Raw genomic sequence first — 24,460 nt, 5'->3', positions numbered from 1 at the left:
ATGGGTCACAATCAGGTTAGATGACACATCCCATGGGAGGAATCTCAGTACAAAGCAGAATTTCTCATTAAGTGGTCACCCATGGTTACAACAGTGCAAAAGGAACATCCCTCCATATTTGGGAGAGAAACAACCAAACCCAAAAGAATAAACCTAAAGGTTGCTCTCTTCTAAAATTATTCTAAAGCACTAATTCGCACAGGGCAAACTGCAACTGGGGCACAGTTCAACAAATAAGAACGAAGGCAGAAAGGAATACAATCTGCCAAAAATCTGCGAAGAACTTAGATCTGTCCACACTGACAGCAAAACTGAGCTTAAAATGGATGTGAGCTAAGTTTGTATGCAGCTTTGGAATGGCTTTTACTCATAGTTTAATTCTGGTGTACACACAGCCCAAGGGTGTGTCTGCATGATGGGCTTGCATCAGTCTGAAGGGAGGATATTGACAGTGCAGATGTCCAAGTCCATGCAGTAAAGGCTGTTTCACGTCCTTTTCGTATCTTAGAGAAAGGCTTAATAAAGTAAATTAATATAAGTCAAACATCTTTGAGATTATGCAGCAAATTTTAATTCTTAGGTTATTTCTATTACTTTAGGCAAAATATATCATGAAAAGCCTGTTGTTAAAATGGTTATCCCTGTGATTTATTATGAAAGCAGACAACACTCCAGCAGTTCCTGGAGCATGCTTTCACCGTCCTCCACTCCTAATCCTCATTACAAAGTTCTTATTCTGCCTCAGAAAGCAGATGGCAAGAGATAATGTCAGTAACAATTAGGAAGCTTCACTGCCCTTAAGGACTCTTCTGCTATACATTTGTAATTTATTTTTTTAGAGATTTTTTAGAAACAAGATACTTTGCACTACTTTTATTCTAGCATGTGGTTTGGAACATCCTCAAGACAATTACATGGGTTTTGTTTTAGTGTGTGGGGTTCTTTTTTTCCTTTAAACAATGGAGAATGTTGGGGGTTTTATTAATTAAACATAAACATTATAAATGAAGCTTCCAGCATTATTTTCATTCTACACATTGCAAAACGAAACCCACTTGAATTTCCTAATATTTTAAATCCATTTCCTCTAAACTACTTGCATGCTGCTGAACCTTTCATGTTTTTATGAGCCCAGTTCAACTCTCACTAACAACTAACTTGGATCAGGTCCAACATTTAACTGTAGTTTAGAAAATCCCCTCCATTTGGATATGGACCTCACAAGAGTATATATTATGCCACTTTATCAATGCAGAATTTTGTCTGCTTATAATCTATTTGAATGCCAGTTGTACTTTTGCTATTATTAATGTCTTTAATGTTGCTTTACAAGCTGATGCTTTTTAATAACAATACTAGTCTACCTAAATAAAATCCAAATAGGAAGTAATGTTTCAGAATGCAAAAAAGAAAAAAAGCTGAGATTTCATATAATTTTTGTATTGGACACTTATTTTGAAACTTTAGTGTTAAGAGAACATTCCTCTGAAAAAGAAGTAAGCCAGGCTGTCTTGGCTTTAGAGCTTTCTCTGAGTTATAAATATTATCTTTCTATAGATATACTCTCCACTATCTTCCTACAGAGCAGCTACATTAGTGGAAGATACACCTGCTCTCTGTCGCTGATTAAAGTTTCCCCCTTCCCAAATTCTATTCCTCAGATCTGCCACAGACACTGGCAAGTGAGAGCTCCCTAACATGTTTCAGCCAAACCGATCCTAGATAGGCAGCCAAAACATTCTTTAAGTACTTAAACTAACCTGGAAAGGATCAGGTGAGCACAAGCATGAGAAACTCTAGCTCTGATGTTTTTTACTAATGGTCCTTTACTTCATGCTTCAAAAGCAGAACAATTGTATTGGTTTAAATTGCAGAATATAGCAATTCGTGGCTATATGATAATGAAGTAAGGAAATTAAAACTGGCCCTTTATTGGATTTGGTTCTGTGGTTGACTCCGTATCTCACAAACGTTACTAATACAGATCAATAGATCAGCATGTATTTACTTAAAGGGAGACTTTGTAGCTAGCAGGAGCAGCCTTTTAACTAATAAAGACAGAATAAAAATCACAACCTAAGAGATCTGGGGTTGCTCGAATTCCTTCACAAAGAGAAACTGAGAAAAGAATTCACTGTCCTTTATCATTTAAGGGTGGACCTACCATCTGACAAAAGCAACCAAGTGCCCAGTACATTTATGACTCATGTGAGCATGACCCAGATTGTTAAAAACCTGCATTTTTTTTGCCAAGTACATTATCTTTTCTTGACTGATGGGCTATAGTTTGGCCTCTCCTTAAACCAAAAGGGCTACACCTGAACTTCCAATTAAAGGGTAACAACTGGCAGATGTGAGGGACCATCTAGCAGGAGGCTGATGCTGAGCAGATGGGCTGGGGTGCAGTAACCTTTTCCATCAGTTTCCACCCACTGCTTTTGCAAAGGCACATAATCACCAGGAGCCTGACGCTGCCTTTCTTCAGGCAGCAGCATGATACTCCCTGCAGAGCACAGGGCTGCTATCATCAAACTGGGACCAGGAACAGGGCTAACTAGAGCCTGGCCAGCTCCACAAGACCACACTGCTTGCTGCTGCTTAATGAGATAACTTCAACAGAGCAAACAGTTTCAGAGGTTTCCACTCCAGAATGTTTGTACTTCCACTGCAGCGCAGCTGACTATGCCATTTGCTGTGCAAGTGCCATAAGTGGGAGAAAAATTTGTAAATCAGGTCACTAAAATAATAACTTTTGTTAGAAAAAAGGCTTTTTAATGTTATTTCAGTCTAAAGCACAGCTTCACAAACATCTGTTCCTGAACAAAGACACAGTTGGGGAAATTTATGAGGGGTAGGAAGAAGAGGTGGGGAGCTCTCCTTAGATGCATCCCCTAAGTTTTGGAAACATGTCTTCAGATATTTCTTTCTATAAAGCCTAAAGATCTGTTCCAATGACTAACACACCATTAATTTAATAAGGTTAAGAAAAAGAAACTTCTATTTATTAGAGCAAGAAGAGACGGGCACTAGTTCTGTCATATATTTCTCTGTGCTTGTCTTAACTGCTGAATGTAAGATCTTGTATTTCATATTCCATGTTTTGTACCACATAACAAATGAAGTATGTTTTTATTTGTGTAAATGTCTCTCTGTGATTTCTGAGCATTGTTGTTACATTACTGACTCTAATTACACGTTTTTTCAAAAATATTAGCAAATATTTAGCTGCAGCTAAAGTTAAATTTATCACTTCATGAACAACTTTTATGTCCTCATGTTATGAAATAAAGTGTGTCACTTCCTGATCCATCTTCTCAGTACTATACATTACACTGTAAGGTTTTCTTATGCTCTTTCTTATCTCCTCTCTTCTAGGAACAAGAAACTCTTTCCTCATACCAGAGTTCCTCCTACATCCATATCATCATCATAAGCTTTCTCTGTACCCCAGATGGTTTTAGTAACCATTACTCTTTCTCATCCCAGGAGTGGAGTCTTGCCAGGAAAAAGCCCCAAAAGCAAAGCCTCAGCTGACTTCTTTTTGTATCCTTCCACGTAGGGCACAGATGGTCAGGTTTCCTCAGCCCCTCCCCTTCTTCAGCTGAAAACCCCAGCTCCATGTATGCAAATATCATCAAAAATCTCACCTCCTTTTCCAGCACTTAGGATGGAAACCTCTCTACACTGACTCTATTACAAATACTTTGTTTTGAGCTACTCACCAAATTCAAGTTTATCGGCATGTTTTCCCATACGGTCCATAAATAGACACAAAAACAAATTAAACGCTGCATCCTACTGGGTCTCTTACCAGTACATTTGTTGTATGTGAGTCCTGACCTCCTTACAGGAGGAACAACTTGGATATTTCCTTGCAAGGCAACTTCCAATCACATACTTTAAGTTTCAGTAAATAGAGTAAAAAACTGCCATCTCTTTCAAACTTGTTTTTTCCTCCCTTATCACTAAGCTTGTGAAGCAATTTTTACATGTTACTCAAAATTCTTGATACATTTTCAGCAGTATCAGTCCAGGCAGAACATTTGCAGATCAGACAAAGGGAAGACAGACAGATTTAGTGAACACCTGTTAAACGGGGCAGTAGCTCCAGCACAATTGTTTCCCACTTCATTTCACACAGTAATAACTTTAATGTCCTCCACGGACTCGCTTTCAAACGCCAGTTCTACAGCATCACACAGCAAAAAAGCTGAAAGCAGATTTAATTGTCTAGATTGCTTCTAATGATCTTCTTTTTGGATAAAAGCAATATACGTACTTTAGTTTTTGGGGTTTTTTTTAACTGTATCTACTCAAATGGTGTTATTACTCAACATTTTATATTCTTTCCCAACTGCATAACATTCTCCTCCATGTTCTAATATTTATATTTTCTATGGTAAATTCTCTTGCCTCATTAGAAAATCCACATACCCCATCACTCTCTTTACAGTCCATACTTTTAGTTTAGGCTTTGTTTCCTTTTGACTCTTATACAAGTATCTAGGCTTTTCTTACTGTTAAATCTTCTTGTTTAATTTTGCTGTCAGTTAAAATATTTGTACGTTTTAGTTTCATTCCTGCTCACCTTATTTAGTTTCAGACTTCACTACGACAGACACATTACACATAAGTGTGTAGTGTCCTAACAATTGGAAATTAATTAGAGCTATTTTTAGATTGTGATGTTATGAGGGTTTTTTTTTTTGTTTGTTTTTTTTTTTTTTTTTTTTTTTTTTTTTTTTTTTTGTTTTGTTTTGTTTTTTTTTTTTTTAATGAGAGAATTAGGCTAGCCTAATTCAAGACCTTGAAGTTTTAGAATTAGGAAGTGTGGCAAATTTTGGTACCAGCTTCTTTAACTATTTTTTTCACAATAGCAAAGACAAACAGACTGTCTATGAGTCCTTCAAGTTTTCTTCATTCAGGAAGACTGGTATCTATCCCACTCCCAGAAATTACTGAAGTGCAAGCATGTATGGACTTTTTAAAAATAATTTTAAACTGTTTACATTCTTGAAGTCCAGAGTTTGGTAGTAATTTCTATAAAATAACTTGCATGCAGTTTAAAGAGATGGTAGGAATTACAAACATAATGTGAAGAAGGAAATGTTATGGAAACAACAGACTTTAAAAACTCTGCTTTTTCTTTCTATTTACAAAGATGGAATGGAAAGAAAATAGATCAATGCTTTTGACTAACAAATGATGATCCACTACCTAGGTTACTGTTTTCATTGAAAATGGAAAAAAAACAGTTTCTCTCCATCATCACATATATTTTATTATGTATTAACTTTGTCCTACAGATGCATCTCTCCAGTGTATTCCATCATATATATTATCAAATCCCATATCCCAATATTAGCCTATTTTGCTATATTATGAAACCCAAACTGAATGCTTTCAGCACTCTTACCTTCTGTTCAAAAGCACAGTTTGGGTTCACTTTTAATTACTTCCCTCATATTCTTGAATTTATTTGACTCTCTCTGTATTTTAGTCTTCTTTACAAATTAAATCAATAAAAATTCATATATGAAAATTAATAAAACCACTATTCCAACAGAACTGGATTTAAATAAACATGAATTTCTGGCCATATTTCTTAGATGGCACTTCAATAAAAATAAGTTATGCAGACAGTCAATTGTACACACAAAAAAATTAGTCTACATTTTTTATTCACAGATTTTCAGAAACTTTTCTAATAGGCCATATATCACATACCTTTAGAAATATTTCCTCTTTACTTTTCAAAAATGTCTTGTATCGAATGATTTTTTTTATTTGCCCTCCAGAATACCCACAGATTAGATTTTTGCCTGCACTAATTTCACCTATTTGTGGTTATGCTTGCATTGCTAAGGTTATTCTACATTCATCTTCAGATCTGAATAAAATGCTTCAGAATGGGTAAAGAAGTCTCATTCCCCCCATTTCTATGATAATAATCAGATCTGTACATTATATAATTAAATCAAAAGACTGCTTAAAATTACCCAGGTTTTTTTTTAATTCTAGCCTGCACACAAATGTTTCTATGTCAAGGACAACATAAGTTCTAACTTTTAGGAAGTAATTAAAAAAGTGCAAACAATCCTGCACAAACACAGATGATGAAATTATCACATGTGTGCTGAGCTGGCAGGAGATGACCGTGAGTGGCGCAGGAACACAAATTTACCAATGCACCAAATGCAAAAGCAGACAGCTTTAAGCCAGTGCTGATATTCCACATGGAGAAACTGAAAGGGAAAACCAGATAACCACTAGAACTGCACACTGCAGTCATGGAAGAGCTTCTCCGGGAAAGGAGGAATCCTGCTGCTTCAGTCACACACCAGCCTACATTCCCTTCAGCCACCTGTGCCCCTCTGCCTGCTGAGTACACTCACCGTGGAGCCCCTATGCTTCCCAGGACTGCCTGTTTCCACAGATGAAGGGGGGAAAAAAGGCATTAAACAATATCAACCTTTTATACAGATCAAATCCAATATGCCAGCAGACTGGACCTTCCACACCCAACTTTGCTGAAGAATACTATTCCTGACTGGAATTAGACTGCTACATCTCTGAGACTTCTATGGATGAAAATGTTTATTTTGCCTGATACAAGAAACCTTACCTCCTGTACAGAACTATTTTCATGGTTACATCTTGAAAAAACATAAAATGAATGTAGCATGGTGCTTTAATATTCACTGGCAATAGTTTTGTTTAAACATATAGCTATTTTAATTGCATAATGCACATTTGTAGCACAGAAATAAAAGTATTTGTCAGGAAAAGCAAAGTTACAGATTACTTTTATAGCTGTCTTTTCTATAATAATTTATGAAAGTGATTTTTGATAAAAATTATAATACTTGTAGAGTTAAATAGACATCCTCCATTCAGAGGATATTTTATAGATCTTGTTTTGTATACAGATTACAATCTTCAAAGAAAAGCCACAAGAAATCACCAAATATCAGAAACAGAAATTGAAGTAACAGTTCAGAGTCTGAAAGAACTGATATCAAAATTCTCAAATTCTGTGAGCAACCCACGTCAGCTCAGATTACTGAAAGCATCTTCATTGCTCAGTGTACACAGCTCCATCTGTATTCCAGCTTTTTAAGACCACATCCAATTCTATGAAGACCAGAATCTCAAAGTAGGTGCTGCACAGATTACAACTCTTATGTTGTTGGTTAAACCTGGTTTACATTTTTCCCTTTTTTCTGCTCTCCAATGTTTTTAACATATTGAATGAGTCAGCGATTATCAGGAATACACAACTAATGATCTAGCAATCTATTACCAGTAATCTCCACTTCCAAGCCTTAATTCACATTATGGTATGATTTGCTGTAACACATTTTCAAATACACAGGTATGGAACCAGGAAAAATATCACCAAGAGATTTCTCCAAGATAACACACAAAAAAATCCAGCACATTCCAAGCTCCAGGCTCTAACCCAGTATCTATATTTAACTAATAGCAATAGTTTTAAGAGACTGAAAGTAACATAATTTTTTCAAAACCGAGTTTTGTTTTTTCACCCAACTCACAGAACCTGCAGTTCTGAACATTGTTGTGTGATAGTTGGCAGGGGATGTTCCTTTTTCAGTGGTATAAGGTGGAGTTGCTTGTGCTAAAAAGTAATGCCCCATATCGACTGATAACGATCCTCTGATTCTCACTGGAGATTTTTCTTACCTTAGACAATTCTTTACACTGATTCATTGTGCTCCACTAAAATTTGTAGTGGGGCAAATGACTTCCTACCCCTCCTTTCCATTTTGCTTTTCATGGTTCTGCCACATTTACTTTTGTGTATATCATCTTTATGTATTTAAGCATTTAATTTGCTTCAGAAAGCATCCCAGCTTCCAAATACTACATTTCCAATTATTTGAAAATTGGATTTCAAAACTTTCAGTCCAGCACAGTAATCTAATCACTTTTCTAATTTGCCTTACATTTTCCCAAGCGTTGAACGAAATGGATAAACCCCAAATATTGAAAGGACTAACTCTTCAATAAAACACTAAAACACTTAAATTGAGATATATTGTGGAAAGCTGTCTTGACAGACCTCAATGACTTCATTATCATTGATGCAATCTAATTCTCAAAAAGCTGAGGCTCATCAAAGCTGTGTGAAATTTAGTTATTATCTGTTGATTAATAGTTTCAAATTAATTCTTCCCAATTTAGACATCCAACTTTCAATGACAGGACAAAATAGATTACTTTACCGTGCAGAACAGAACCTCCTTATTGGGATTTTTAGCTATTCCTAACTATCAGTGGAAAGTGTAGGGCTTTTCCCTGGGTTTCACCTGGTCTTTGTAAATGTTTACTTTTTCATGCATGATACAAAGGGCATTTAAAATTTCTATCACCTTGAATGTAGTAATTATCCCTAGGTCCAACACATGAAATTAAATTTCTAAAAGAGAAAACTGCTCTAAAGGAGAGCACCTAACATAACTAAGACTGTGAAGCCAAGAAAAGATGCCACAAAAATCTAAGTTTTAAAGGTTATATCTGTTTCTGTGTCTGACGACTGCTGCTAGAGGTTTTGTTTAGGACTTCTGTATCCAAACTACATCTGAGCATCTATTTCTTTATATTCTCCCAAGTTCACTTCCCATTCCTATTTCCTGCAGGTCTTTCAGAAGCATGGGAGAACCAAAAATTGTTAGGTATTTTTTATTAGGTATCAGATGAAGTTAGGATCCTCCCTTTTGCTCACATATTAAATGCTAAAGATACTACAATTTGGAAATAGTAAAGTAAGGATGCAAAAGCATGTTGCATTTGAGATTTTTCTGTTTTGTTGGGGGGAGGAATTATAATTTAATCTTGTTTAAAGCCTTTAATTACTCTTATTAAGCTAATACTGTAATTCTTATTACACACATATTTATAAAATGATGAATTTAGACAATAATACAATTATTGTTTACTGCACCTGTATAAACTGAAAAATATTTTCAGATGTCTTAGCAGTTATTTCATGGCACTAAACATAGCATGCCTGAGCTTTAGAGGTATATAATAGTGTTTCACAATGGTAAAAACAGTCACTTCTGCGTCAAAATCTGGACTGTCTCAGAGAAAAATACCCTACCCCCCTACTGAGTTATGTTATTACAAAACATTGTATTTCACAGACTAACACAAAATACCAACTATATGCAGAAGCAATAGATGCACTTTGGAGTTCTTTGTATTGGTTAGAATGACATCCTGATGCTACCATTTAGCTCATGATAACATTACATCAATCAAAATCCAGTTTTAATTATACATCTTTCTGCTTTTTCTCTCAGAGCAAACAAAGACAAAATGCAACTACCTATTTAAATTAAAATACACACTTTATAGAATTAAAAATAGGTTGGAAATCACTTTTAAATCAGCTATCAGCCTGTCAATTAATGCTCTGAACCCCTGCTATTGACCCAGTACTGTACAAGCTGTTATTATGCACTGTCCTACGTATCATCTGTTCCCCATGCTGCTCTGTTCCAGAAAGACAGACAGCTGCAACAGAATATCCCTGCTCAACCTGAGGGCCATCTGACTTTAATTGTAGCACACAGCTTGATGTGGGTCTGGTTATGAGAAGCTGAAGGATCACACTGTAATAATCTGGAAAAGCAGAAACCTGCCAACACGCGGCTGCAAACAGGGGCTTGTGCTGTCTGGCTGCCTGACGGGCTGCAGGAAATATGATTAATGAGCAAGGTATAATGATATCAGGAACCCGATTAGCACCACAGAAAGGTCACAGATCAAAGTAGTATGCATTTCATGAGCTCCAATCGTTGTATAAGATCTGGGGACTTAAAGAGGTAAACTCAAATGCAAAGAGGAAAAAATATCTGTGTGTCATAGCCTACAAAATGAGCACTTGGAATATTGTAATCCCTATTTTGTCTGAACCAGGAGACAGCAAGGAAATATTAGCTGAATACATCAGCCCATGCCACATTGTAGCAAGCTTTTCTTGGTCATATTAGTGTGGATCTGAGCTTTAAGCATTCTTCCTAAACTATTTTAATTGAAAAAGAAACTATGCTGATTTGATGCTGATGATATTCAATCCACCAAGTATTAACAAGGAAAAGCAATTTAATATTTGCATGTAATTTTCTCAGTGTTAATCCACTGCAAAAGTGGCAGATCACAGAGGGCATCATCCACACCAGCCAGGCCCTATACCACTGGATAAGTTTAATAATGTCAGACAGAAGCAGCTAATTTAATTCATCGGCAGAGGGGTTTAAATTTAATGCTACCAGACCAACCAAAACTTGATATCCTAATTACAGAAACAGCATCACGGACCTACAGCTGTAGGTCCTACCCATTTGGTAGGACACCGGACATCATTATGATGATGTCTGGCACACATTAATACCAACACTTGATAAATTATTTCTTACCTTTGTAATTAGCTTAAGCCTTAAAAAAATATCAACTTTTTTTTCTGTCTGATTAATACTTGAAAACTCTGTAAAATTTCACACTGAGAATACTGCAGAAGTGAGAGAGATCAAAGAGAGCTGCAAGAAAGGCAGACATGAGCAGCAGATTGGGAAATGAAGGAAGAATGATGGAATGGTAGGTCAGAGCATACCAAGAGGTGAGGGTGAGAAAACCTGGCCCATGGCTTGAAGCAAGGAAAAAGAATTAAGAGCTAACATCTTAGACAATGAGGAAGTGGGAGATTAACTTCACAGTGGGGAAAGCCAGATCTGTAACTAATAGAATAAAAGTATATTTTAATGCAAAATCTAAAACTCCAGAGTCATGAGAGATCAAGGCCACCATGTGCCTTTGACAAGTCTGCTCAAGAACACAGCTTTGCATTTCCCAGGTTATTCTGAAGCACCAGCAATGCCAACCTCACAGAGGTGTCAGGCTACCTCCCCTACCTATCACCACAACTGTGAGATCAAAAGCTGAGTTTCAATATGGTTTGCCAAGTAGTCCTGCTAAATGTTACTGTATTTCATATCTCATTTCAATAAAATTTGCACATACATATGGACGAAGGAAAACACTAAATCTACCCAACATTCTTTGTGATTACTATGGTGCATCTACCACGGCCTGCAGGAATCTAGGCCACACAGCATTTCTGAAAACCATGGTATCATGTCACCAGTAAAGTGCAGTGTAAAACATTCTCATTAACTTCTGAACCACAGATTTCTTCTGATGTAAAGGTTCTCCAATGTTATGAAGCGTGACGTGCCACCAACAACAGAACTTTTTCCATTCCCATTTCCTAATTTAGGAGTACCAGGATGTTATCCTGATAAGCCTGGTATCTGAAAGGTTTTTGAGAGTTTCCATGCCTTAATACAGTATTTCCCAGTTAGCTGGCTACCACATGAAAACTTCAGCTTTTTATTTCAAGATTTGCTAGGAAAAGATTCTGTTATTTATTTCAGAATGCCATCAATGCAGAACTGTTTCATTCTGAGAAGAGCCTAACATAGCTATTGAGAATGTGCTGAAACACCACGAGTGACAGTGTAACACCTATTCTGTAATTAATTTCACTGCCCAGCGAGTACAGTGAAGATAGGCAGTGCTAACAACTGCATTTCCCAAAACAGGGAAGAGAACAGTAACACAGGTTTGAGAATGAAACAGGCAAAGGAGAAATTAGTTTTATTTTCTTGTAAAAAAGGCTCTGAAAAATACCAATTTAATGGAAGAAATGGAAGAGGTGGCAGAAGATTGAAAACAATCTTTTGATTGAAAACTCTTTGGAATTATATGGACACTAAAATTAAGAAACCTCAAAATTACATTTAAGTCACAAATATTTTTATGATTAAACAAGCTTTTTCAAGCCTTCTGTAAAGTGATTATTTTATTAGCTCTTTAGAACCACAAGAGCTGACATAGAAAAAGGGTAAGATCTCCTCTACATTTAGACCACATTCAAACTATTTTGAGAATACTATATTCCTCTTTTCTTCCTACATTTGTAAATCTATATCTTCATATAATTTCAAACACAGTTCCATGTCAATTATTAATATATACGGCAGCAAAGATGCAAATTATTTCAGAGGAATCTTTCAAGACAGAAATGACTGGACAATAGAAGAGAGCCATCTTACCAGCCTGTTTATGCGAACAAATTCTTCTGGGGTTTTGGCCCATGGTGGAAGTTCAACATCAGACACCACTGTTCCATCATCCATCACTCCCAGATTGTAATTGTTGCTGTTGACAAATATCTCTGGGAGGTAATAAAATTCAGGAATTAATTCCTGTAGATAAATGAAAAACAATGCCATGTTATGAATTCTGTCAGAGGATGCACTGTGTCACGTTACAAAAAGTCATTATTAGGATGGAATTAAGCAAAGACAATATATAAAATTCTTCCACAGACATCTCCCTCCTTCCCTTGAAGAGTCCCCTTCTGCACTTTCTAAAATTCAAACCTGTAAACATGATGACTCCTTAGGATGCTTTTAACAGCACAAAGAACTGAAACACAACAGGCTATAAAACTAAAATGTCAGAACATTGGTTTTGGCTGCATACTACACACTGAGAAACTTACAAAACCAAAGTAATGAACATCACATGGCACAGATAATATTTAGTGGAAAGGTACAGACAATCAATGACAGTAAAGAGTTGTGGAAAACTGATTCTTTCACATTTTAGTACAATACATATTTTAAAGCATAATGCACAAATGGCAATCTACAGTTGGGTGAAACCAGCACCACAGATATTAATTGTGAAGGTATGAAACCCAGTTATAGTCTTATTCTCTCTAATGTAAAGGGTCTAAGAACCCAATATTTAAGCTGTTACCTAAGATTGTTCAATGCCCAAAAATAATTTTTTTTGTACATTCCACAATACCTGGAGTTATGCCACATGTTCCATAAAAAACAAACAAACAAACAAGCAAAAAAAAACCCCACAGAGCTGAATAGAGGCAATATTTTTCTTTCACATAAAGTTCATTCACTCAATTATGTGTCCAGTCTATAAATTACAGGGAAGAACCACGCAAAATTTCATGCACAAGAGAAAAAAAGGCAGGGATTTCACATGGTTGCAAGGTCTGCACTAAATTCCTTGTCAGGATCATCACTGCTCTAAACAAGTAATGTTTTTGATGTTCCAGGCCTGTGCTGAACAAGACTGGAACTAAGCATTTACACCTCCCTGGCTGGCCTGCTCTGGCACCTCTGCTGGCACAGCTACCATGGCTGAGGAAAAACAGCACAGGAATTGTGATTTCTAAGTCTTCTCAGAAAAACAAGGTAATAGTAATGGCTAAACAAAAATTTTTTTAAGCAGAAAATGACACGTTCTACATACTGAAACTGAACATAACATGCTAAGAAGCGAAATTACGCTCAAACCTGTAAGGATTTTCTCCTGGGTAAGTGGATTATTTCTGTGTTTTGCAAAAAGACCTGCAAATTCCTAAGTTGTCATGCATTTTATAAAATACACAGTAGGTAATACATCAATTTATCCAAGTTAATGGGATTAGGACCTTATTTATACATTTTCATAAAAATATCTGCAATGTCTGGGTATCACACTTAATAGAAAAATCCCATAAAGATGTAACACACATATTTCTGCCCTATATTTTACAGGTAGATCAGTTGGTTCTTTTGGTTGTTGGGTTTTTTTTGTTTGGTTGGTTGGTTGGTTTTTTGTGGGTTTTTTTTTTTTGTTTTTTGTTTTGTTTTGTTTTGTTTTTTGGTTTTTTGTGGAACTTGATGTCGAGACTTAAATACACCAAACAAATCTGGCAATTTGATATAGATTTAGAAAAATGGAGCCACTAAATTAGAGAATTTACTTCCTTTGTAAAGAAAGGATCAATACACGTAATTGCTTCAGGAAGTGTATTTCATAGCAAATGAGTGGTGTAAAATTGGCAAGTGCAAGCTGCAGGCCACCTGAGAAGTAGGAAAAAAAAATCAGACTGCCTCAGTGTCTTTGTCTACCATGGGTGGAGGATGTAGCCACGCCAGAAGATCAGATCTGAAACACAGTCCTGCCATGGGTCAACGGCTCAGTGGTCTCCAAGATAGCCCTTCAGGGCCAGCTATGGCATGAGCAGCTTTCCAAATGGCTGAGTGCAATGAGGAGGTCATCAGATTGCCGGCAAGGTCAAGCCGAAGTAGCCAGGGCAAAGACAGGAAAGATCAAGCAGGAATTAAGCTATTATCACCTCCATCCTTGTGTGAAACACTGCTTGGCTTTGAATTGTACATCTTTGTGCTTACAGTCCCCTTAATTAACTAGGGTAAAAAACATGCTTCTGTACCAAATGCTTGACAAGTAGTTGATAAAAAAAAGATTTTAAACTATTTCCCTGCATAAGAACAAGGATGTAGCAAGGATAAATGCTGTAAAAAATAAACTTTGTAAAAAAAAGTAACACTGAAGTTCCTACAGTTTTTATAATCACAGAAACCAGCAAAGAAAAAGCAGAGACACAGGACTACTAATTTGATAGCAGCACGCACTACAAATATGAAACCATACCCTGGTTCTGAACACTTAAAACACAAGCTCATTACATATGTTGCCAATGCTTTTATTTCTTCTTTAAATATGTATCTGTACAGCTATTCATTAGTTTCTTTCAAGATCAGAAAGCATTTGGCTTTCTAGAACACATTGTTTTCATTAGGTTACACAGAAACAATATGCTGGAAACTTCGAAATTACCTGTAATTTCTACTAGTTTGACTATTAGAAACTTTTCATAAAACTTTTCATTACTCCAGAAATGAGTTTTCAGAAAGTTTTTCACTGTCACCATTACGATACATTTCTACAAAAGGAGTTTCTTTGTTATGTGATTTTCTTCTCTTGGCCATGTGCTAACATTTATCCATGGAAAAAGGGAGTGCAAACAGATGTATGTGGCCACTGGAAATGAGCTGTATTTAGAGCCCATTTTTAATGCCTTTATACGGGTAAAAGTCATAACATTAGTTAAAGGAAAACCTAAAACCAGCAAAAACACCTGATCACAAAATATTAATTTTTATCAAGTTAACAAATATTCTTCATGTATTTGGCAACTCAAGTCCTTAACAGTCCTCTTCAACTGTATTTGTGGGGCCTTCTTTTTTCTTAAAATCTTCAAATCACATGCACAGACTGACACTAAGACAGCAGATGCTGACCCACGTGTGCAACTGTAGAAATAATAGAACTTCCTGGACACAAAAAAATGTTTAAAAAAATAATGAATGCACTTTTTTGCTTGTTTTGCATGGCAGGAGGATGAGTTAGTAAATGTTTTCACACAAACGTCACATGAAGACGCGGGACCAGGTACAAGAGGACAGAATAAAAAGTCCTTTAATATCTCACCTGGAACAGTGACAAGGACTGGACTAACACAGGGCAAGTACAGCCTCTGCATGGATATTCTGCCAGCTTCTTACAGCTAAATGGTTCTGTACTAATCTGTGCTTCTGCTTTGTAAAATCATTAAGCATAAGGTCTGTAGTTTTGTCTGCACAGATTTTCCTTTGGCTGTTCTAAAACTGCTTCCTGGCAGTTCCAGTGGATGGTCCCAATGGCCATTTTGTGGAACCCAGTAAATGTTCATTGCTTCCTTGCCCTTCTATGCACCCTTCCAGGTACTATAGACCTACATGATCATCACATTCTTTCTCAGGGATCTCTTTTTGCATACTAAAGGATTCTAGTCAGTTTAAATTTGTTCTCTCTGGAGGTCTTCCTTTCCAACTAAAACTTTTGGTTCCCTCCACACTTTTTCTAATTCTGCTGAGTGAGTCCCTTCTGAAATTTTCCACACTCAGCACATGTACAGAAATGGTAAAACTGCCCCACATTTCTTTTGTTTAAATTTCACAGAAAAAGCCAAAACATCTCTATGATTTGTTGAAGCTCTTGTTTTAGGACTTGTGTTTGGAAATTACTTCCTGAAATTTCCCTGTTGGAATTCACCATTTCTGCAAGGAAGAGACAAGACATCCTTATCGTAAGCAATACTTCAGTTGTTCTGCCATGCTTTTCGTTACAACTGAAGAAGGAGCTCACAGACAATATCAACATAAATCTAACACTCAGTACTTACTTAAAAAAAAAATAAGCCTGCCATATCAGGATTCGTATTAAAATATTTATAAAATTCTCCATAAAGTACAATTTTTCTCTAACAAAAATTGCCCTATAGCACATGAAAACAATGATTCCTATGGAAAATTCACTAAAAATATTTTTTTACAAAAATGCAATATCAACAGGATGTCAGTTTAGCAGTAGTAATTTATTTTCATATAGGCCCATGCAAAAAAAAAAAAAAATTAGTACTAGATACTTTGTTTCATTAATGCAATTAAATGCTTTCTTCTTTTGTTTAGAAAATGACTGATGCCATTTGAAGCAGTTATATGATCTCCAAAGATGTCTAGAAACAATGACAGATCCTTAATCCTATTAAACATTTATAAGATACCAAACTTTCAAACGAAATTATTTCACAATCATGTTAAGCAATATTAAGTCTATATATAACCTGTCAAGCAGAATAATAAAATGCATATTGGAAGTCTAGACTTTTATTCATATTGCCACACTATATTTCTTCTGTTAGGGACTTAAATGGCATTCAAGAAATATATACTAATCTATTAAATTAACTCAAATTTCATTTTTTCATCTCACTTCAATGAGATAATTTTCAAGACTGTTGGGAAGTATAATTCCTCGCTACCCATGAGTTTCCCTCCACTTGCTATATGTGTGTTATTTCTCACTAAGAAATTGTCAACTAAGAAATTGTCTCAAGATGCTGCCTGAAACTCTGCCAACTTGTAAGAAAAATATTTTGGCTGTTCTTCCATTAAAATTCTGAAGGTAATTAATGAAGAAATAAATTTTTTTTTAATGTTTAACCACTTCATTTCATTTCTAAGTGATTATACCTCAAACATTTTCTAGTTTGAGAAAAATACTAAACTTCTCAGTAATTCAAACTTAAGCAAAGAGAATTACAAAAAGTCCAGATAATTATTTAGTATATTAAAAAAACATATGATAACCACAATTAAGACCTGATTCATTATTGATCAATAAATAGATTTTATAGAGTCAATATCTTGTTGGATAAAAACCTGCATCTCTAAAACACTTTAAATCCTCTTATTCTATTTACATATGTACAGACACACACACACATACATATATATATACACACACCCACCACATACATATATATATATATATATATATATATATATATGTTTTTATCTATCTATAAAATTATTTTACTTTTTACGTAGAATCTAAGTAAAAGTATTCATGGTATGTATTGAACATATTTTTATACTAGGTAATTCAGTTTAATTTGTCAGAAAAGAGGAAAAAGATGCATGTATAACTACATTCCCTCTCCTTTGGACTTCAGAAAACTCGTCCATAACTTAATCTAAATTTGTTATTTAAACACCTACACAAAGAGCAGATATTGAAACTATTTGCTTCATTTTCAATACAAATATGGCTGGCTATAAAAGAAGCAGATCACAGATATTAGACAGAACTTTCTGATCCACACATCCAGATGGTTGTATTTTTAACTACTGTAATTCCCACAGATTACCATGCACAGTTCTGACTGAATTTGGAATACATTTTCTTTTTTTTTCAACTCAGAAAACTATTTCCCTGTTATGGATCTTAGCACAATTTTACACAAAACTAAATCTTTCATGAAAATGAAATATCTGCATCCTAAATATGTTAAACATTTTACTACACCAGACATGGAGTTTATGATTAAAAATCTGAACTTCGAGGTACTTGCTTCTAAATTTTGCATGTCATTGCCCTTTTTGTGACTACTATAACATGAAATTTCTCATATAGAAAGGTCATGCTGCCAGTTTCACAGCAACTTTATTCAGTAACTTTTGAGACTTTAAACATGAAGCTTGATTTAAAGAAAAACTGTCTAAAATTATGTTATGCTAATAAGTTTTACAATAAACTTGCTGAAACAGCATTTCTGTACCTAAAATTCAGCTGTTTATACTACAAGGATTACAATTTGCCAAACACACCTGTATGAGATACAAATTTAGATATTCTGTACCATTCCCCCAGCCTTACAATAGCTGCCACAGCTGTGTGTCATATCACAGGATTTCACAAATTAGTGTCCATTTTATGGTGGAACAGTGTAATTGGAGTTTACTAATGTTTTCTTTAATATTATGGTCTCCTAGCATCTCTTTTTGAACAAAACTAATCAAATTCAACAAAACTCAAAGCACATGAAAAAGAAATAAACACAAAGCAGCAGAGGAAATGACATGAAGAACAGTTCACAGCTCTATACTAGTGACTGTAGCTTGGTGAAAAAGTGCGAAAAAAAATCAATTGAATTAAACCAATCTAATTTTCTTTTCAAAAGGAAGTTGCAGTTGTGGATGGTGAAAGAAAAAGTGGCAAGGTGTTGCTTTACTTTAGAGAAATACCTCTGAGACTCCCATGACATTCCTACAAGCAAACTAGAGAATGGAGATGAGATTGGGTTACAATAACGTGGGAGTATCCAAGCTGAAAATCCATATTCCAAGAGCAGTTATCAATAGTTCACTGTCAGACATGGTAATGGACTCTGCCCTGCTCTTAATACCAGTCAATAATCTCATTAATGGCCTGGCACAGAAGGTGCAGAAGCAAAATTCCAGATGACACTGAGAAGGCTACACAGCTGTTTGGAGGACAGCAAGAGGATTTCAGATGATCTTAAAATCTGTATATATGGTACTAACAACAACAACAAAAAAACCAACCTGAAAGCAATCAGCAAGCTACAGAGGAAAAAGGGAAAACACATGCAAAGTGCAACACGGGTTACAGTTATGCTGTTGTAAATATAATGAGAAATAGACTTATTGCAACAGGTCAGAAACCAGAAGGAACAAGTGCTTCTGAACAACTGCAGGCAAATACTGCCAGGCTATCCAGGTTTGCTTTTTCCGTGGTATTAACAAAACTAACCAGGATTGTTTGCATCAGTAATGCAAATTAAGAAGTAACTGAGTTAATGGTCATGCCTATGTAGCACTTTTAAAGAACCAAGTGGCACTCTCACAAAATTGAAATATATTCAGTATTCCTTAGTGCAGAATATGTAACTTAAAAACACATAGTTAATCATTTAAAGGCACCAGTCCTAAGCTAATCAGTAAATAATGCCAGAGTGGTAGCGAGACACTAGTAAACTCCCAAAAGATTTTTAATTTGCATTGCTCAAATAAAGGGATAGGGAGAACTAGGAAATTGAATCTTATGCCACATATCACCTCTTGAAATCAAAATTTGTGAAGTTCAAGCTAAGGTTATTCTACAGAGGAACACTGGTTTCATGCTTTGATCATTGATCCAAGGTTTTCCCAGGATATTGACACAGATTGGTTGTGACCACACATATGCTTCAGCTTTCTCTGCTGAAGTGATACCAGCCAGCAAGAGCTCTTTCCAAAGCCAGCTCTTGTTAGTCCTCCTTGTAACACAGAGTGCTTCCAGGAATAAGATTAACAATAATCTTAGGAGAGCAGCATCAGGAACTGCATTCATTCTTTCCACACAAGAAGCAAGGAGAAATAATTTCTTCTAATCAGCTCAATGGTTCTAAGTGCCACAATATTTTCAGCAGGAAGAGACTTTTTCCTTTGTGCCCCCTACAGGAGCACAATCAAAGTGTTCCACTTTATTCAGGCTCTTCCATGCATGAGTCAACTAAACACATTCAAGCAATAGGAGGCTAAAATGTTGCAATTCTGCATGTAAAACATGTATTCTGCATTTAGCCACGTATTTCACAAACACTTGCAAGGTAGAGCACCAAGTATCAGGAAACTTGGTTTTCACAGCTGTAATGAAATATGGGGAATACAGGTATTTCCAGCGAAGATGGAAATATTCAAACATTTTCCTTCCTAATTCTTTAAACATATCCTATGGAAATCTCAATCTCATCCCCCTTCCTGGTTGCTCATCCAATCTCACTAATAGACTCCTGTAGTACTCTTAGTACTCACTCAGATGCTTCACAGCAGCATCATGTAATTCACAGCTATTCACAGTCTCAGGAAGCTGTAAACAACTCCAAGAGATCATCCTTTACAGTAGGGATGTCTCTAAAGGCAGTACCACCTTGAAAATATATGATTTCCAAAAGCTGCATAAGAATTTCTGAAAACCCCTCCCTACACCAATTGCCAGAGAAACATTCATTAAGCTTTTATTTTTGACAAACATTCAGCCTTTATTTTTCTGTTAGGAAGGTTACTTTGATTCCAACCAAAATCTCCATGATATTTAAGACCATTATTTCCTATCCTATCCAGCATGGGCAGCAGAGATTTGTTTCCTTTATTTCTTACAGCATGTAATAGAAGGACACAAGCTCCTCCTCAATCTGCTCTGCTTTAGAAGAAAAATAAGTATAGCTACTCACACTTTCCCTGCATTTTATTTCCAAGACCTTGCATTGTTATCATTGTTCCAGTGTGGATTCTCTCCAACTAGCCTACAGCTATGGGTGTATTCCAGCTCAGACCAAATTAAAGCTGGGCAAAAGTGAAGATTTTCGTCATATATTTTGAAAGTTACATTATTTCCTGTTGATGTACCTTCCATGAAATGTTACTCACTATTGTTATACCATAATACTGCTAATTCACATGCATTGGTGATGTACTAGAACCCTAATTTTTTTTTGTTTTTCCCCACTGTAAATTGTTCCTTGTGTTATAACTGCATGAGAACCTGCATGAAAATTACAATGATTACTTTTCCCTAATAAACTTCACCTAACACTTCTCTAAAAAAATTTTTCCCTTCTGCAAGAAGTGCTACCCATTTCACTACACTTCCAGTACCTCCCAATCTAACAGCAATGGAAATTGAGGCCTAACCTGTTATTATCAAGAAGAATTCTGCTCAGTACATCTTTCAGTTTTAATAATGAACTGCTGGTAGCTATTCTCCAAATACAGTGGATTCCTTTAGACAGACTAATCCCAGCTCACTCATAAGACAATGTAAAAAACTAAGATCATCATCTGCTTCTTCTCTGTTCATAAGGTCTGTTACCTTTTCTCATCAGAAACTGTGATTGCTTTGACATAATCTCTTCTGGATAAACATGTGTTTCATTTGCTTGTCTCCAAGCTATCTTCCTGGCACTTAAACACAGTCTGATTATTTGCCTAAGTATTTTTCTGTGAATTGTAGTTAAACTCACCTCATAATTTCTTGGCTCCTGTTTTTTTCCATATTAAATACTTGATTTGTCCACTACTGACATCTTTCTCCTTCTCCATTTCTCAAAAAAAAGCCAGAAAATGCACTCTGAAATTCCATCTGCCAATCTTGTGGGTTACAAGAAAATAAAGCCCATAATAACCAAGTAAATTTGAAAAAAATCTAGTGTGTTTGTAATTTCTAAACTCTTCTTTCCAATTTCATATAGACATTATATCTTTTTCTGAGTGGAATTAATTCCACTAGTCACTGATTGCCTTCGATTCTCACAGATGCAAGAAAGACATCCCTTTTTCAACACTGTCAGTTGATAATTTTTGCATTCCAGTAATTTGCAAACCAACCCTTTCCTAAATTGTCTGCTCACCATAAATATGAGTGAATGATTTTGTGTCACTTAGGTCTCTTGCTCGTTGCATGACATCCTTGAGCTGGACCCTGATTTTTTCCAAATTACACTTTTCCATCCTTCCTTCTCTTAAAAATATCCAACTCTGATATAAATCTACCTTCTTGGATCTGATCTTTCCCACCACTGTCTTCTTTGTTTTTCTCCCCAGTTCAAAATATTTCAGCCTCAGGGCTAAAAAAGTTTGCTATAGTTTTATAGAAGAATTTGCTGAAATATTCTCACGAAAGTAAAACCACGTGTCATCTCCCTTGCATCTTTTCCAAAGGGTGGGATGGCTCCCAGTCTTCTCCCTTCCATCCTACGCTGTCAGCTGCAATAAAGGCAGAGGCAGTATAAAATACATTAACACTTTCAGGAAATGTTTTACCTTGATGTCAGAAGTGTCACGCTGACTGTTGCGCCACGCTCTTGAAATAGACGAAAATGTCCTATCTGCATGATCAAACTTCCCACCTTGCAGATTTAGGAAAAGTGTTGTGAAGGGTTCCTAAATACATATAAAAAGATTAATTCAAAAAAACATCTCTTGCATCTCTTCAGAAATTTCAGGGCAAACAAGGAATTTATTATTCTTTTGGGTTCTGGTTGTGAATGATGCTATTTTCCTGGCAGACACATGATTAATAGCAAAGGGTTAATTCTATTATTTAAGAATGAGAAATACAAACTGATCCTTGTTTGTTCAATAAAACGCTTTTTAATCTTACTCCATGCATACATACACTCAGATAAAGAAAAGCAAATAAAACCAAAAAAACCCCTCAAAGGCTGAAGTAGAAACTACAGTTTGTATCAGTTGTGACACAAATTGCTCTCAACAACATGACCAAGCTCAGGCGCCTTAGGTATTTATTAAACTAGTATGTAACAAAAATAACATGTTTTACTTTGTTCAAGGTGATCTGTTAATCTAAAGGTAGCATCCAATACTGAGAGCTTCAGGACTGTTATTGTTTCATATATAATTTACGATTTAGAAAAATGTTTGGAAGATTTAAAAGACTCCTCTTAGTTAAAGAACACTTAAGCACATATTAGTGGATAATTGCTTGAAATTAGCTAAGCACTGTAAATTACTTCAAGGATTTATGTATGCTTGTACATTCGAACAAGCTTTAATTAATGATGTGCTGCTAATGCCTTCCCAAAGAAATTACTTCCTAGGAGATAAATCACCTTTCAATTTTATTGAAAAATGCATTGTTTAACCAATACATTATCAATATGTAGTAGCTCAAAGTTACTTCCATATAAATTGTAGCAGATTTTTAAAAATTAATTATTTACATCACAGAACTTTATGATCATCAGAAATCAACTCTCAGTCATTAGGAGGGGAAAATTAAATATATTAATTAAGAACCACAAATGTTTGGTACTTGGTGCAGTCAGAAAATATGCAAGGAAGGGAAGTTAACCATGTTTAAAAAAATATGTACACTAAAAAGCAATTTTTAAGGAGAAAAGGCTTTATTGATTTGAAAAGGCTGTACCAGAAAAACTGAAACTTTCTGCTTGAACTTTGGAGCACATTTCTCCTATGCAATTGCAATTACCAGAAAATTTCAGTACTCTCATATACCCTTCAGTTGTAGTTTAGATTTTTGTTGCTTTCATTATCGTTTAAAGGAAAAACATTTTTAAAAGATATACTTACAATCCTTAACAACCATGTGAGTGCGAAACTTGCTGTTGAATAATGAGTGCCATAGTGAAATTTGGGGACCTGATCGTCTTCCCATGATTCGTATCTCTCGGCAAAGAATGCTGCTCTCTTTGGGTTCAAAGCGCCAATAGGCTGTGAGATTGGTAAAAATAAACTCAATAAGCAAATAAGATCAATGTGAATACTATCACATCATACTCCCCTCGCTCTTTTTGGTAACCAGAATTATTGGTATGCATGGAGTAGACTAGGTTTGGTGCTTTGCAAAAGCAGATGTTGGCTCCTGTAAGCACCTGAGGAGATCTGTGTACTTGGAACCAGGATTCCATGCACACACAGGGCTGCTTGGAAAAATCTCCTCTGAATTACTACAGGCTCCATTTACTGCTGATTCAAGTCACTGACTCCATCCAATTCACAGTGGAATGTCTGGGACAAAGTGTTGTTTAACTTGGATGCCTGTGGATATGTGTGCATGTTGGATACACTATTAAGCAAATAGTAAGCAACACTGATAAACATTTTTTTTGACATTTTTTTGGAGAAAAAAGTAGTGATTGATGGGGTGGCAGAATATTAACAGTGGGCTTGGAATTTTGATATTGCTGTTCTTGTTTCTATGCTTTCTATTTCCCACCTCAAGCCAAGTTTTATTTAATTCATAGAATTTCAACCTTTGAAATAGACAAATGAAAGATCAGAATTTCTATATAAAACATTGATATAAAAGAAACAACGTATGTATGACTAAAAATGTCTATCACACTTTAATCAATACATTCTTTGTTCAGTGCTTACCTAGAATATAAACACCCAGGGATCTATTTAAAAGTAGGAAACATAATATTTTGTTATCTATAGCTGTGCATTTCCTCAGCAGACTTTTGTATAAATGATTTGAAAAAACATGAGTATAGGTCACACAAATCACTGAGAAACCCAAAAGTGAATTTAGCATTTCCACATATAAAATGCTGTAAGAGCTCTAAAATATCTTTGGATATATATGCAAAATATTTATGCAACACAATTTTGTATACAGATTTAGC

The 24,460-nt window shown here is 35.6% G+C and overlaps 1 protein-coding gene across 4 annotated transcripts in view; it reads right to left on the bottom strand.

Annotated features, from left to right (window-relative positions):
- The window catches only part of LRBA (LPS responsive beige-like anchor protein), a 366,577-nt gene that overhangs the window by 78,696 nt on the left and 263,421 nt on the right, over window positions 1-24,460 (bottom strand). For all 4 annotated transcript variants that reach the window (XM_041479868.1, XM_041479849.1, XM_041479878.1 and 1 more), the window contains exons 45-47: window positions 23,403-23,543; window positions 22,113-22,232; window positions 12,141-12,293 (exon numbers count right to left, since the gene is read on the bottom strand). In XM_041479868.1, coding sequence (XP_041335802.1) covers window positions 12,141-12,293; window positions 22,113-22,232; window positions 23,403-23,543 — 414 coding nt within the window. The remainder of the gene's footprint in view (window positions 1-12,140; window positions 12,294-22,112; window positions 22,233-23,402; window positions 23,544-24,460) is intronic.

The sequence above is a fragment of the Pyrgilauda ruficollis genome, unplaced genomic scaffold, assembly GCF_017590135.1.
Source record: "Pyrgilauda ruficollis isolate IOZ18807 unplaced genomic scaffold, ASM1759013v1 scaffold114, whole genome shotgun sequence".
Classification (NCBI taxonomy): domain Eukaryota; kingdom Metazoa; phylum Chordata; class Aves; order Passeriformes; family Passeridae; genus Pyrgilauda; species Pyrgilauda ruficollis.
This window is presented reverse-complemented; position numbering and strand designations above follow the sequence as displayed.